The 13,831-nt window shown below is 40.9% G+C and overlaps 1 protein-coding gene across 2 annotated transcripts in view; it reads right to left on the bottom strand.

The window, feature by feature from the left end:
* TTC17 (tetratricopeptide repeat domain 17) overlaps nucleotides 1–13,831 on the bottom strand; it is a 516,894-nt gene that overhangs the window by 256,052 nt on the left and 247,011 nt on the right. For both annotated transcript variants that reach the window (XR_013609678.1, XM_078684342.1), the window contains exon 13: nucleotides 11,906–12,074. Coding sequence is in view for 1 of the 2 variants with exons in the window: in XM_078684342.1 (XP_078540468.1) it covers nucleotides 11,906–12,074 (169 nt within the window). In the remaining variant the exon portion in view is untranslated. The remainder of the gene's footprint in view (nucleotides 1–11,905; nucleotides 12,075–13,831) is intronic.

The following is a 13,831-nucleotide window of genomic DNA, read 5'->3' as shown; positions in this document are numbered from 1 at the left end:
CGCTTTGGCCTTCTACTAAAAAAGGCTCCGATGTTGATGGGTATCCTTCTCTAGGGGTTGATCTTTCACTAATATCTCTATTCACTTCGGATGTTGTGGAGGCTGTGCCTGTTTTTCTTGGTGGGCGGTTGGATGATTCACTTCCGGACAAGGAGGTGTCTGTTTGTTGGCTATAGGGTTTGTTACGGCGTCTCTGGGCGTATACATCCGCCCATGTATAAACTTCGCCGAGTTTATAGTCCAGGGTATCGAGTCTGAATTTACGGATTTTTCTTTCATTAATTTCTTTTGTATGTTTATCAAGTTGTATGTTAATGTCCTCCAATGTTTTGGACCATTCTTCAGGTAGAATTGAATCCTCTAGTTCTTTTTCAATATCCTTAGTGAGATCAATTAGTATGCTGGACAGTTCTTCCACAATTAGTAGAATGAGATCGAGGCTACACTTGTTAATAATAATAATAATAATCCACATTTGTAAAGCGCACAATCACCCGTAAGGGTCTCTAGGCGCTGGGGGCCGTCGGGAAGATTAAGCAAGCTATTGCCCAGAGTCACATGGTGCTGGGCTAACCTGCCGCCGGAGCCGGGGATCGAACCGTGATCCCCAGATTCCAGCGTCAGTCGCCCTGGCCGCGGCGCCACACCTCCTCCCTAAGAATTGCCTTCCACTTGATACTCTGGGATATTTGATCAGAGTATTAGCGTGAAGTTTCTGGTTAATTCTGCGTTTAGATAGATACAATAATTGTCTAATGCATTGTTCTTTCGTGCGGCTTGATGTTTCTTGTGTGATATCTTCACTGATCAGGGCATAGATGCGTTTTGTTTCTTCATCTCCAAAGGCAAATGTGCTTGCTCTGGCTTCAGTGGATTTAGAGATTTCATCGTATTGCATCTTGAAAATTTGTTTTGTGGCGTGCTACCAGCCTGACGGGCGGATAAATGTAATGAGAATCAATGGAGGTTGGCTCGGTGCACTGCGTTTTTGTCAAAATTTTACTGATTTGTAGTTTGTATTTTTGTAAACGGTTGGGTGCTCCTGCAGGTAACTTATCCGTCCATATACGTCTATGAAATACACTGGAAATGTGCACACATCAAGTATGAATGCATCCCTGCTTTGGGCACACCTTTAGTTCTTCAAAGAAGACTCCATACAACACACGTTAATTGTTGTTTTGATTTTTTACTTTTTCAAAGTTGAAACTTGATACCATTCAATATTTTTTCTTCATATTAAATAATCCATATTGTTGTTGCTTAATACTTCTTCATGAAGTATTTCACCGCTCCGGCTTCTTGGCCCTTTTTCAAGGAGCTCTACAAACGCAAATAAACAATATTGCCCGTCATTTCCACATTCAAAGATATAACAATAACAGTACAATCATTAAGATCACGTAAAAAATATAAGAGGATACATTAGCACATTAAACGTGTGATGGGTGATATGTGCTCGAGTGCATTGGTTCAATGGGAGTGTGCCAAATAATATAGTCTGTTTTGAACAACAAGGGAACCCATTCGGTTATCCAGGGACCGTGGGTAGCTATACTTTATAAACAACAGTGGTCCCAAAGACTATGTAGATATAGATTGGTCAGATAAAATACAGTCCACAATAGGAGCTATATTGGCCACTGCCCAGCCGGACAGGGTATTTTTAATTTTTCTATGAAATATATAGTGGGATAGTGAAAGGCACAATCCTGTACCGTTTTGTGAACAAACCAAAAAGGGGTTTTCAGGCAAGAGAGAGCATAGTTGGCCACTTGTAATTCAGTAGGGTTTGTAAGTAGTGCCAAGTAAGTGTTAGACACAGCATAAATCAAACAAAATAGTTCGGCTGTGAAAACACTTTAAACAAGTCGACGTTTCGATCCCTTATGCTCAATATTACGGGATCATCATCAGGACTAACAATCCATACATTTGCTTGCCTGGTATATACATTTTAACACACACCCGCCTGTTAGGGAGAAAACATAAAAAAGATACAGAAATGAAAGAAAAATAAAAAAAGAGAGAGAGAGAGGGGCGTTACCCACTGTGTTCAACTCTGAAAATAACTGACACTGCACTGTATTCGGAACCGACTTAACGTGCCTGAAAATTTCGTGCAAAAAATGTCTTTAGCCTTGACTCACGCCGATAGTGAGGTGGGTGACATGTGTATTGAAAAATAGTAAAATAGTAAAATTCTTCTTTCAAATACTTTAGGTGGTTAATTAATTATCATCCTAAAAACACTCGACGGGCTTTAGGTATATCTAGCGGTTTAAATGCGTGTTCTTCAATCACGGGCATTCGTATCTACTCATGCACCATGCACATTCGTGCGCATTCATTCCGTGCATATCCGGGAGGGCGCTTACCCAATGAGGGTCGGAGGGGTTCAGGGATAAAATTATAAAAGTGGACACTGCTTTAGGTTGTTACCTAAGAAATGAGGAGAGATACCAATCAATAAAAATTGGCCGGTAAATAGTTACACCACTTGCAATTAGTTCGCGGTTTCAGCAATTACCTGGTAAATACAGGTTAACGTATGCGGTCCGCCTCGTTTTCAATTTGATAAGATATGTCTGCAGGATAGAGGACTGGATTCAGTAACAGGTTGAATAGAGTGGCTCAAAAGTAATAGCTACAGATTGAAGGGCTTACCTTGAGGGAAAAATTGGCGCGTATGGTCCAATGATGGCTCGAAATCGAGTCTGTAAAAGATACTCCGTTTTAGTCTACTATTGTGCAAGGGCGAGCAGAACGGCAAGGTTCTGTTGGCTGTTTGGCTTACCTTGGGAGGAGTAGTCCTCCTCGGTGTCCGTTAACCCTGGGTGCTCTGTAGAATCACAGTCACTCTGAGACACCGGAGGGAACGCCAGATAAGCGTGAGCCATGGGAAAGGGAGGAAGGACTAAGCGTACATGGGCGCCATCTTGGAGTGGAGTTTTGTATTAAGTCAATGCCAAGGAGTTCTTACTGGGGACTATACCGGGTAATTCGAGTCTCACGGTGCAACGGTGATGTGTTGTGATAAAATACGGCGGCGCAGTGACAATATACAATACAATGGCGGCGCGGTGCTAGTGTGACTGTGACTGTCATTAAAATCATACACAAGATAATTACAGTTATGTACAGAATGTTAATTTACATATGCATGTTCAAGGAGATAGGGTCCAGTCTCTCAGTGTTATTTGCAAAGTTTTAAGTTCCATTTAGAAATGTTCAAAGTATTTTAGCCTGATCCTTTCTTATAAAAGTGTGGTCCAATCCTCAGCTCGATTTAGACCATTTCGAATAGTGTTGAAGTGGATCATGATTTTCAACTCTTCTCTGTTCAGCATTTGCGCAAGGTTTCCACCTCTCAGTGGCGGTTTGACAACTTTCAAAATTGTCCACTTGATGTCATTTTCATTGTGGCCAGCTTCATTGTAGTGGTCCACCAGTGGAGCATTGGCTGTCCGGCACCTGATTCTGCTTCGATGTTGGCAGATGCGGGTCTTTGCTTTCTGCGTAGTTTGTCCTATATACATCTTTGGGCACGGACATTCGATGGCGTAAATCACATTATGTGTGTTACAATTTGAAAATGAGCGTCTCACATACGTGATACTATCGTGTGTGAAATCTATGCTCGCACAAGGTGATCTTTTAGATTTTTACTCTTTTTGAAAGCAAATAATGGCGTTTGAATGTTCAGGGTGCCTACATTTAGCGTTGACCAGTGTTTAAGAACTGACTTCCTGACTTTATTAGAAATTGTTGAGAAAGTTGTTACACATGCGATTATCTCTTTATGGGTTTTGTCTTTTGGTTATAGTAAGACTTCCCTCGGGCAGTACCAAGCTCGTTTCAAGGATTGTTTTATTATCCTTTTTGGGTAGCCTCTGTCTTTTAGTTTGTTTGAGAGGATTGAGGATTCTCTAAAATAATCTTCTTTACAGGAGCAATTTCTCCTGATCCTCAGAAATTGCGAATAAGGTAACGCATCCCTCAGGGCCCTGGGGTGGTTACTTTTATAACTTAAGAGGGTGTTTCTCTCGGTTGGCTTTCTGAACAATCTTGTGAGAAGCTTGCCCTCTGAGTGAGTATTTCAACTGGAGAGTTCCAAATAACTTTGCCTTACTAGGAATTTTTTCCTGTTTGATGATACCTACTATCAGCAAATTAAGGGGACCAGCATGGGGGCTATTTTTGCTCCGAATCTAGCTATACTGTTTATGGACCAACTTGAGACTGTATCCATCCTGTCAGATTCTAACCCCTTCCATTCTGGGATCAGAGTGTGGAGGAGGTATATAGATGATATTTTCCTTATTTGGAACTCTCCAGTTGAAATACTCACTCAGTTCCTCCACTGGCTCAATAATAACTGCTGTGGCCTAACGTTCACGCTAGTGTGGAATAAGGAATCTATACCCTTCCTAGACCTCACTATTTACCACTCAGAGGGCAAGCTTCTCACAAGATTGTTCAGAAAGCCAACCGAGAGAAACACCCTCTTAAGTTATAAAAGTAACCACCCCAGGGCCCTGAGGGATGCGTTACCTTATTCGCAATTTCTGAGGATCAGGAGAAATTGCTCCTGTAAAGAAGATTATTTTAGAGAATCCTCATTCCTCTCAAACAAACTAAAAGACAGAGGCTACCCAAAAAGGATAATAAAACAATCCTTGAAACGAGCTTGGTACTGCCCGAGGGAAGTCTTACTATCACCAAAAGACAAAACCCATAAAGAGATAATCGCATGTGTAACAACTTTCTCAACAATTTCTAATAAAGTCAGGAAGTCAGTTCTTAAACACTGGTCAACGCTAAATGTAGGCACCCTGAACATTCAAACGCCATTATTTGCTTTCAAAAAGAGTAAAAATCTAAAAGATCACCTTGTGCGAGCTGCATTACCACCCCCTATGCAGAATCCCACCATTGAATCACTGTGGGGGTTGCCCCCAATCACAGGACACGCCAAGTGTGGTTGTTGTAACGTCTGCAACTTCACGGTGGAGGGCATAGATTTCACACACGATAGTATCACGTATGTGAGACGCTCATTTTCAAATTGTAACACATATAATGTGATTTACGCCATCGAATGTCCGTGCCCAAAGATGTATATAGGGCAAAGTACGCAGAAAGCAAAGACCCGCATCTGCCAACATCGAAGCAGAATCAGGTGCCGGACAGCCAATGCTCCACTGGTGGACCACTACAATGAAGCTGGCCACAATGAAAATGACATCAAGTGGACAATTTTGAAAGTTGTCAAACCGCCACTGAGAGGTGGAAACCTTGCGCAAATGCTGAACAGAGAAGAGTTGAAAATCATGATCCACTTCAACACTATTCGAGATGGTCTAAATCGAGCTGAGGATTGGACCACACTTTTATAAGAAAGGATCAGGCTAAAATACTTTGAACATTTCTAAATGGAACTTAAAACTTTGCAAATAACACTGAGAGACTGGACCCTATCTCCTTGAACATGCATATGTAAATTAACATTCTGTACATAACTGTAATTATCTTGTGTATGATTTTAATGACAGTCACAGTCACACTAGCACCGCGCCGCCATTGTATTGTATATTGTCACTGCGCCGCCGTATTTTATCACAACACATCACCGTTGCACCGTGAGACTCGAATTACCCGGTATATTCCCCAGTAAGAACTCCTTGGCATTGACTTAATACAAAACTCCACTCCAAGATGGCGCCCATGTGCGCTTAGTCCTTCCTCCCTTTCCCATGGGTCACGCTTATCTGGCGTTCCCTCCGGTGTCTCAGAGTGACTGTGATTCTACAGAGCACCCAGGGTTAACGGACACCGAGGAGGACTACTCCTCCCAAGGTAAGCCAAACAGCCAACAGAACCTTGCCGTTCTGCTCGCCCTTGCACAATAGTAGACTAAAACGGAGTATCTTTTACAGACTCGATTTCGAGCCATCATTGGACCATACGCGCCAATTTTTCCCTCAAGGTAAGCCCTTCAATCTGTAGCTATTACTTTTGAGCCACTCTATTCAACCTGTTACTGAATCCAGTCCTCTATCCTGCAGACATATCTTATCAAATTGAAAACGAGGCGGACCGCATACGTTAACCTGTATTTACCAGGTAATTGCTGAAACCGCGAACTAATTGCAAGTGGTGTAACTATTTACCGGCCAATTTTTATTGATTGGTATCTCTCCTCATTTCTTAGGTAACAACCTAAAGCAGTGTCCACTTTTATAATTTTATCCCTGAACCCCTCCGACCCTCATTGGGTAAGCGCCCTCCCGGATATGCACGGAATGAATGCGCACGAATGTGCATGGTGCATGAGTAGATACGAATGCCCGTGATTGAAGAACACGCATTTAAACCGCTAGATATACCTAAAGCCCGTCGAGTGTTTTTAGGATGATAATTAATTAACCACCTAAAGTATTTGAAAGAAGAATTTTACTATTTTACTATTTTTCAATACACATGTCACCCACCTCACTATCGGCGTGAGTCAAGGCTAAAGACATTTTATGCACGAAATTTTCAGGCACGTTAAGTCGGTTCCGAATACAGTGCAGTGTCAGTTATTTTCAGAGTTGAACACAGTGGGTAACGCCCCTCTCTCTTTTTTTATTTTTCTTTCATTTCTGTATCTTTTTTATGTTTTCTCCCTAACAGGCGGGTGTGTGTTAAAATGTATATACCAGGCAAGCAAATGTATGGATTGTTAGTCCTGATGATGATCCCGTAATATTGAGCATAAGGGATCGAAACGTCGACTTGTTTAAAGTGTTTTCACAGCCGAACTATTTTGTTTGATTTATGCTGTGTCTAACACTTACTTGGCACTACTTACAAACCCTACTGAATTACAAGTGGCCAACTATGCTCTCTCTTGCCTGAAAACCCCTTTTTGGTTTGTTCACAAAACGGTACAGGATTGTGCCTTTCACTATCCCACTATATATTTCATAGAAAAATAAAAAATACCCTGTCCGGCTGGGCAGTGGCCAATATAGCTCCTATTGTGGACTGTATTTTATCTGACCAATCTATATCTACATAGTCTTTGGGACCACTGTTGTTTATAAAGTAAACCAAATAATATAGTGCCGTGAAACAGGCATCGCGGTAATTGGCAAGCATGCTTACGTGAGTCGGCTTGAACAAGTTCGCCAACTTTAACGGGACAAAGAGTAAAGAACCGTGATTAATCAAAGCTAGCCCATCGAACGTGGGCTCACATACATCGTGGCTGCGGGCAACAGCGCCGACTTACATGTGGTTACTGGGAAGTTAGCTGCGGGCGGGTAGCAGAAGTGGATTCCGAACGCATAGCGTTGTTTCCTTCCGTATGTGTAAGACGCTAGCTTAACAGTGGCGTTTAAACCCAACCCGGAAGCTAGGCTCCCGTGTGCGGTGACGATAGAAAACGGATCAGGTGTCGGGTACCTCACATTGCTGCCATGTTGTGTGAGGATCAAACGTATGTGAAGGTGAACTAATATACGGTTGTGTGTGCCAGGCATCCTAAGAATAAGTAAACAGATCATCCAATGTTAGCCATTATTTTACAGGCGGCAAAACAGATCAATGCATTAAATTCCCACCAAAGTGGTGGTTTACAGAAAACAACTAAATTCAGTCCTGTCATTAAGCCCGAAGGGCTTCATAGCCTGAAGGCGATATATCCAGGCTATTTCACGCTGTAGCAATGCTTTGTTATTGTCTTTGCCCTCTTTCTTGTCAACAGTCTCTAGTACCAAGAATTTAAGTTGGGCAATGCTGTGTTTATGCTCCAAAAAATGCATTGCGATGTTGGATTTGTCATTTTTCGTGCGAATGTTTGATTTGTGTTCGTTTAATGGTGTTTTTCTTTTTCTTTCAGTCTTTCCTATGTAGATTTTGCCACATGGGCATTTGAGAAGGTAGATTAAATTCGATAAGTCACAGGTGGCATTGACGTTCAACTTGATACTATGCCCCTTCATCGGGTGACTGATAGTATTCCCTTTCATCACATTGTTACAACTGTTGCAGTTTAAGCAAGGGCGGGTTCCTTTAGCGACTGCTTGATTGATGGGTTCCTTAGAGAGAATCTCTTTCAAATTTGTGTTCCTTGAGTAAGCGAATATAGGAGGTGTTTTAAATATGTCATTGAACTCAGGTTCAGATGTCAAGATTCGCCAATGTTTGAGGATGATCTTTTTGTAGGCCATACTTTGTGTAGAAAATTTTGATCCCAATACCATCCTGGTATCTTCCGGTTTGTTAACTCTTGTTAATGCTTTTTCTCTGGATATTTTAGATACACGGTTCTCAGCCTCTTTGATGATTTCTTGTGGGTATCCTCTATCAAGGAATCTAGAGCCCATCTCTTTAATCCGTCTTTGGCATGTCTCAGTATTTGATGTTATGCGCTTGGCGCGTAGCATCTGAGAGAACGGTAAGTGGCCTTTAAGGGAACCCTGGTGAAAACTAGAAAAATATAATGTGTTGTTGCGGTCAGTTTCTTTCCGAAATAAATCTGTTTCAAATCCAATATCTGTTTTTGAGATCAGGACATCTAGAAATGTAACCATCAACATGACACCAAAAATCCACAGAGATGTGCTAGACCCCCCATTCAGACCCATAGTATCCACCAGAGGCTCTATCCATGAGCCAGTGGGTAAATTCTTTGATCGGTACCTTCAACCCATAGTCAAGCAAATGAAGAGTTACATAAAAGACACCACAGAATGCTTGATCAAACTCTCCGAAGTCACCATTGAAGAAGGGGAAAGTGTAATCCTCTGCACTGCAGACATAAACAGCCTATATACATCTATCCCCCACGGTGGAGGAATTGAGGCTATTGAAAAGGCCATTTTGAACAGTAACATAGAGACCAAAATGCAAACTTTCCTTATGGAACTTATGATGTACACCTTATATCATAGCTATTTCATACATGACAACATCTGGTATTTGCAGCTATCTGGAATGTCCATGGGCAACTGCGCAGCCCCTACGTACGCGAACATCTACATGCAAGAATTTGAAGTAACAAACATCTTGGAGAATCCCAATTGGAACAAAAATTTGAAGCTATTCGTCAGATATATCGACGATTTATTCTTCATTTGGAAGGATTCTAGAGATAACCTGGAACAAGCATTATGCGAGTTAAACACAAAAGACAATAGAATCCAACTTACATGGCAGATAAGTGAGAAGACGATTACATTTCTAGATGTCCTGATCTCAAAAATAGATATTGGATTTGAAACAGATTTATTTCGGAAAGAAACTGACCGCAACAACACATTACATTTTTCTAGTTTTCACCAGGGTTCCCTTAAACGCCACTTACCGTTCTCTCAGATCCTACGCGCCAAGCGCATAACATCAAATACTGAGACATGCCAAAGACTGATTAAAGAGATGGGCTCTAGATTCCTTGATAGAGGATACCCACGAGAAATCATCAAAGAGGCTGAGAACCGTGTATCTAAAATATCCAGAGAAAAAGCATTAACAAGAGTTAACAAACCGGAAGATACCAGGATGGTATTGGTATCAAAATCTTCTACACAAAGTATGGCCTACAAAAAGATCATCCTCAAACATTGGCGAATCTTGACATCTGAACCTGAGTTCAATGACATATTTAAAACACCTCCTATATTCGCTTACTCAAGGAACAAAAATTTGAAAGAGATTCTCTCTAAGGAACCCATCAATCAAGCAGTCGCTAAAGGAACCCGCCCTTGCCTAAACTGCAACAGTTGTAACAATGTGATGCAAGGGAATACTATCAGTCACCCGATGAAGGGGCATAGTATCAAGTTGAACGTCAATGCCACCTGCGACTCATCGAATTTAATCTACCTTCTCAAATGCCCATGTGGCAAAATCTACATAGGGAAGACTGAAAGAAAAATAAAAACACGATTAAACGAACACAAATCAAACATTCGCACGAAAAATGACAAATCCAACAACGCAATGCATTTTTTGGAGCATAAACACAGCATTGTCCAACTTAAATTCTTGGTACTAGAGACTGTTGACAAGAAAGAGGGCAAAGACAATAACAAAGCATTGCTACAGCGTGAAATAGCCTAGATATATCGCCTTCAGGCTATGAAGCCCTTTGGGCTTAATGACAGGACTGAATTTAGTTGTTTTCTGTAAACCACCACTTTGGTGGGAATCTAATGCATTGATCTGTTTTGCCGCCTGTAAAATAATGGCTAACATTAGATGATCTGTTTACTTATTTTTAGGATGATTCGCACACACAACCGTATATTCGTTCACCTTCACATACGTTTGATCCTCACACAACATGGCCGCCCTGTGAGGTACCCAACACCTGATCCGTTTTCTATCGTCACCGCACACGCGAGCCCAGCTTCCGCGTTGGGTTTAAACACCACTGTTAAGCTAGCGTCTTACACATACGGAAGGAAACAACGCTATGCGTTCGGAATCCACTTCTGCCACCCGCCCGCAGCCTACTTCCCAGTAACCACATGTAAGCCGGCACTGTTGCCCGCAGCCACGATGTATATAAGCCCACGTTCGATGGGCTAGCTTTGATTAATCACGGTTCTTTACTCTTTGTCCCGTTAAAGTTGGCGAACTTGTTCAAGCCGACTCACGTAAACATACTGGCCAATTACCGCGATGCATGTTTCACGGCACTATATTATTTGGCACACTCCCATTGAACCCATGCACTAGAGCACATATCACCCATCACACGTTTAATGTGCTAATGTATCCTCTTATATTTTTTACGTGATCTTAATGATTGTACTGTTATTGTTATATCTTTGAATGTGGAAATGACGGGCAATATTGTTTATTTGCGTTTGTAGAGCTCCTTGAAAAAGGTCCAAGAAGCCCGAAATGCATCGGAGCGGTGAAATACTTCATGAAGAAGTATTAAGCAACAACAATATGGATTATTTAATATGAAGAAAAAATATTGAATGGTATCAAGTTTCAACTTTGAAAAAGTAAAAAATCAAAACAACAATTAACGTGTGTTGTATGGAGTCTTCTTTGAAGAACTAAAGGTGTGCCCAAAGCAGGGATGCATTCATACTTGATGTGTGCACATTTCCAGTGTATTTCATAGACGTATATGGACGGATACGTTACCTGCAGGAGCACCCAACCGTTTACAAAAATACAAACTACAAATCAGTAAAATTTTGACAAAAACGCAGTGCACCGAGCCAACCTCCTTTGATTCTCATTACAGCTTTTTTGTGACATATGCCCAAGTAAAGAGAGCTGGCGTAATGTTAAACAACACAGTCTGACCATTGGAGAGGAGAATCTTGTGCAGTACATTCAAGAGTCTAATGAACTCATCCATCTAGAAATAAATATGAAACTACAACATCACAAGGAGGCTGTAGGCAGCCACCCACCCTCCCCCCTCCAAGCAAAATGGGTAGGTTAGACTATCTTTCAAAATCCAGGAAGAGGATTTTCCTTCTGACTACATTCACTCCATCCCCATTTGTTTTAACAACACTACACAAAGCAGTGTCATTTCAACCATGGTTCGGTATGCCAAAGTAAAACAAACAGTCAACTGTTACAATCTAGGTGTGTTTTGTCAATTAATTCTAGGAGTGCAAAGTTCAATGTTGAGTAAGACCAAACAAAGTGCAAGACATAATGAAATAACAAAATAAGGGAAAAGCACAAATCTCAATACAATATTTGCCCGCTTATGTACCCTCCAATATCAAGGGATTTCAAATCAGAATTAAGATTCAGAAATGCAAACAAACAGAAGGAAAAACTGTGCCTTTTCACCACCATGGACTTTGTGCACTTTGAGGCTATAGGATGTTGCCTAAACAATGATGCAATTGGCACTCATTCACGATGGACGTACCTGCTTGGCACTGTGGTCTGGGAGTTTAGGCTTTAGCTCCAGCCTGTTCTCCAGCTCCCTCATGAGCTGGTACACAGATCCATTCATACGAACATCTGAGATGGAAGAACAATCTGGAGCATGGAGCTCGCCGAACGAGACTACCGGCTTGGACATGGAAGAGGGTAATCTAGAAATGACAAATGACTGAGATTGGACAAGGCCGGCTGCGGAGCATATAAGCAGATATTAAATTGGTTACTTTACAAACCCTAAAACAGCCAGGCCTGAACATAAGAGGACCAAGAACAGATTTCTTGATGACGTGCTTAGTTTAATGCAATGGCAAACTTTCACATGCACAGGGAATGCCAAAAATATATTTTTTAATATTAGCATGGATTATTTTAAATGATAAACTTAATTCACAAGAGCCAAATAATATCAGTTTAAAACCTAAAAGTATGAGAAGTCTGACCATGTAAACATTACAAAATGGAGAGCAAGCATACAAGTTGACCCTTTATAGCGCACTCACAACAAAATGAATAGTACTATGTAGTAAAATAGCTGCTCAAGAATTAAATGTATATACCTTAAAGGGGTAAAAGTCCGACTAAGACCTGCCAGGATTTAAATACAGTGGGGGATTTAATAGGTAAAGATGGCAAATACAAGACAAACAGTGGTGCTCAGCAAGTGTTAAAAAGTAATGTACAATGTACACCACAGTGGCATTTTAAAATCACTCTTAAATCAATATGACACTACTCAAAATTCCACAACCATAGGAAGTTTATGAGAAACTGCCTCTGGTCAAAGCAACAAAATGTAGCCAGGAGGCTCAGATCTGCAAGTAACTTATGAAGTGAAACATAATTATCAACTTTTAAGAGTGTGAGCCCACAGATTTTATGAGACTCTGCAATTTATGATTTAGGGACAGTTGCATTAGCCTGGCATTCTACAGTTCCAGAACATGCTCACTTGTTTTAGGAAGACATTGTGGTCCACAGTCAATCAAAAGCCGAAGTGAATTGTAGGAGAATCAGAACATAAGTCAGTCTAGGACATTGAGACCTTATTTTTTAATATTCAGACAGCGATGCTCTTGAACAATTTTTTATAACAGTGATTCATAACCTGGGGTCCGCGATGCCTACTCGGGTGTCCACAAGTGTTTTACAAAATTAAATAATATTACAATTAATACATTAACATTAATAAAGTATAAACAAATAAAGATGGAAAATTGAAAATGTGAAAACTTTTCATATATTGGATTGTGAATTAACATTTCAATATTTGAGCATTTGTTTGGTTTATACTTGTGTTTGTATTGTTTTGAGTCTCAAATCATAGAAATCGATTAGGCCGAGGGGTCCCCAGCTTTCAATAATGGCTCAGTGGGGGTCTCCCGATTCAAGTAATGAGTCAGTGGGGGTCCACAAAAGGGAAAGGTTAAAAATCTCTGACTTAAAAGATAACTATGTCACACGTGAGCAGGAAATGGTTAAGTTACTATTGTTTCATAAACCCTTCCACTATAAGGGAGACCAAAAGACTCCCCTAAGATGGTTCAGGTTATAGGAGAGAACCTAGTAATTTTGCTTATTGAAGGTTTTATGGTGTAGAGTACCAAGCCAGTTAGTTCTGCACTAATGAGCATTGTGAATGATGTTGTTATGCTACACTTGCTGGGGGAGGAGGGTTTAATGCTGTGCAAGAAATATGCACATAAAATGACCAGTGAAAACTATTATTAAAGGGTTTATGGATGACTTAGCATTTAAGTAACGAGGCAAAGCAATTTGCTCTATTAGATAGGCAAAAAGCCATTACACAACAGACAGACTTGAAAAGTAGCAGTCAGCCACAGTCATGATTCTAGTCAGAAAATTGCACTCCAAACATTGACATACATATATTTTAGGTGTGGTCAGTCTA

The sequence above is a fragment of the Lissotriton helveticus genome, chromosome 3_2 (genome assembly GCF_964261635.1).
Source record: "Lissotriton helveticus chromosome 3_2, aLisHel1.1, whole genome shotgun sequence".
NCBI classification, from domain to species: domain Eukaryota; kingdom Metazoa; phylum Chordata; class Amphibia; order Caudata; family Salamandridae; genus Lissotriton; species Lissotriton helveticus.
Note: the sequence above shows the minus strand (reverse complement) of the source record. Positions and strands in the feature narration are given on the sequence as shown.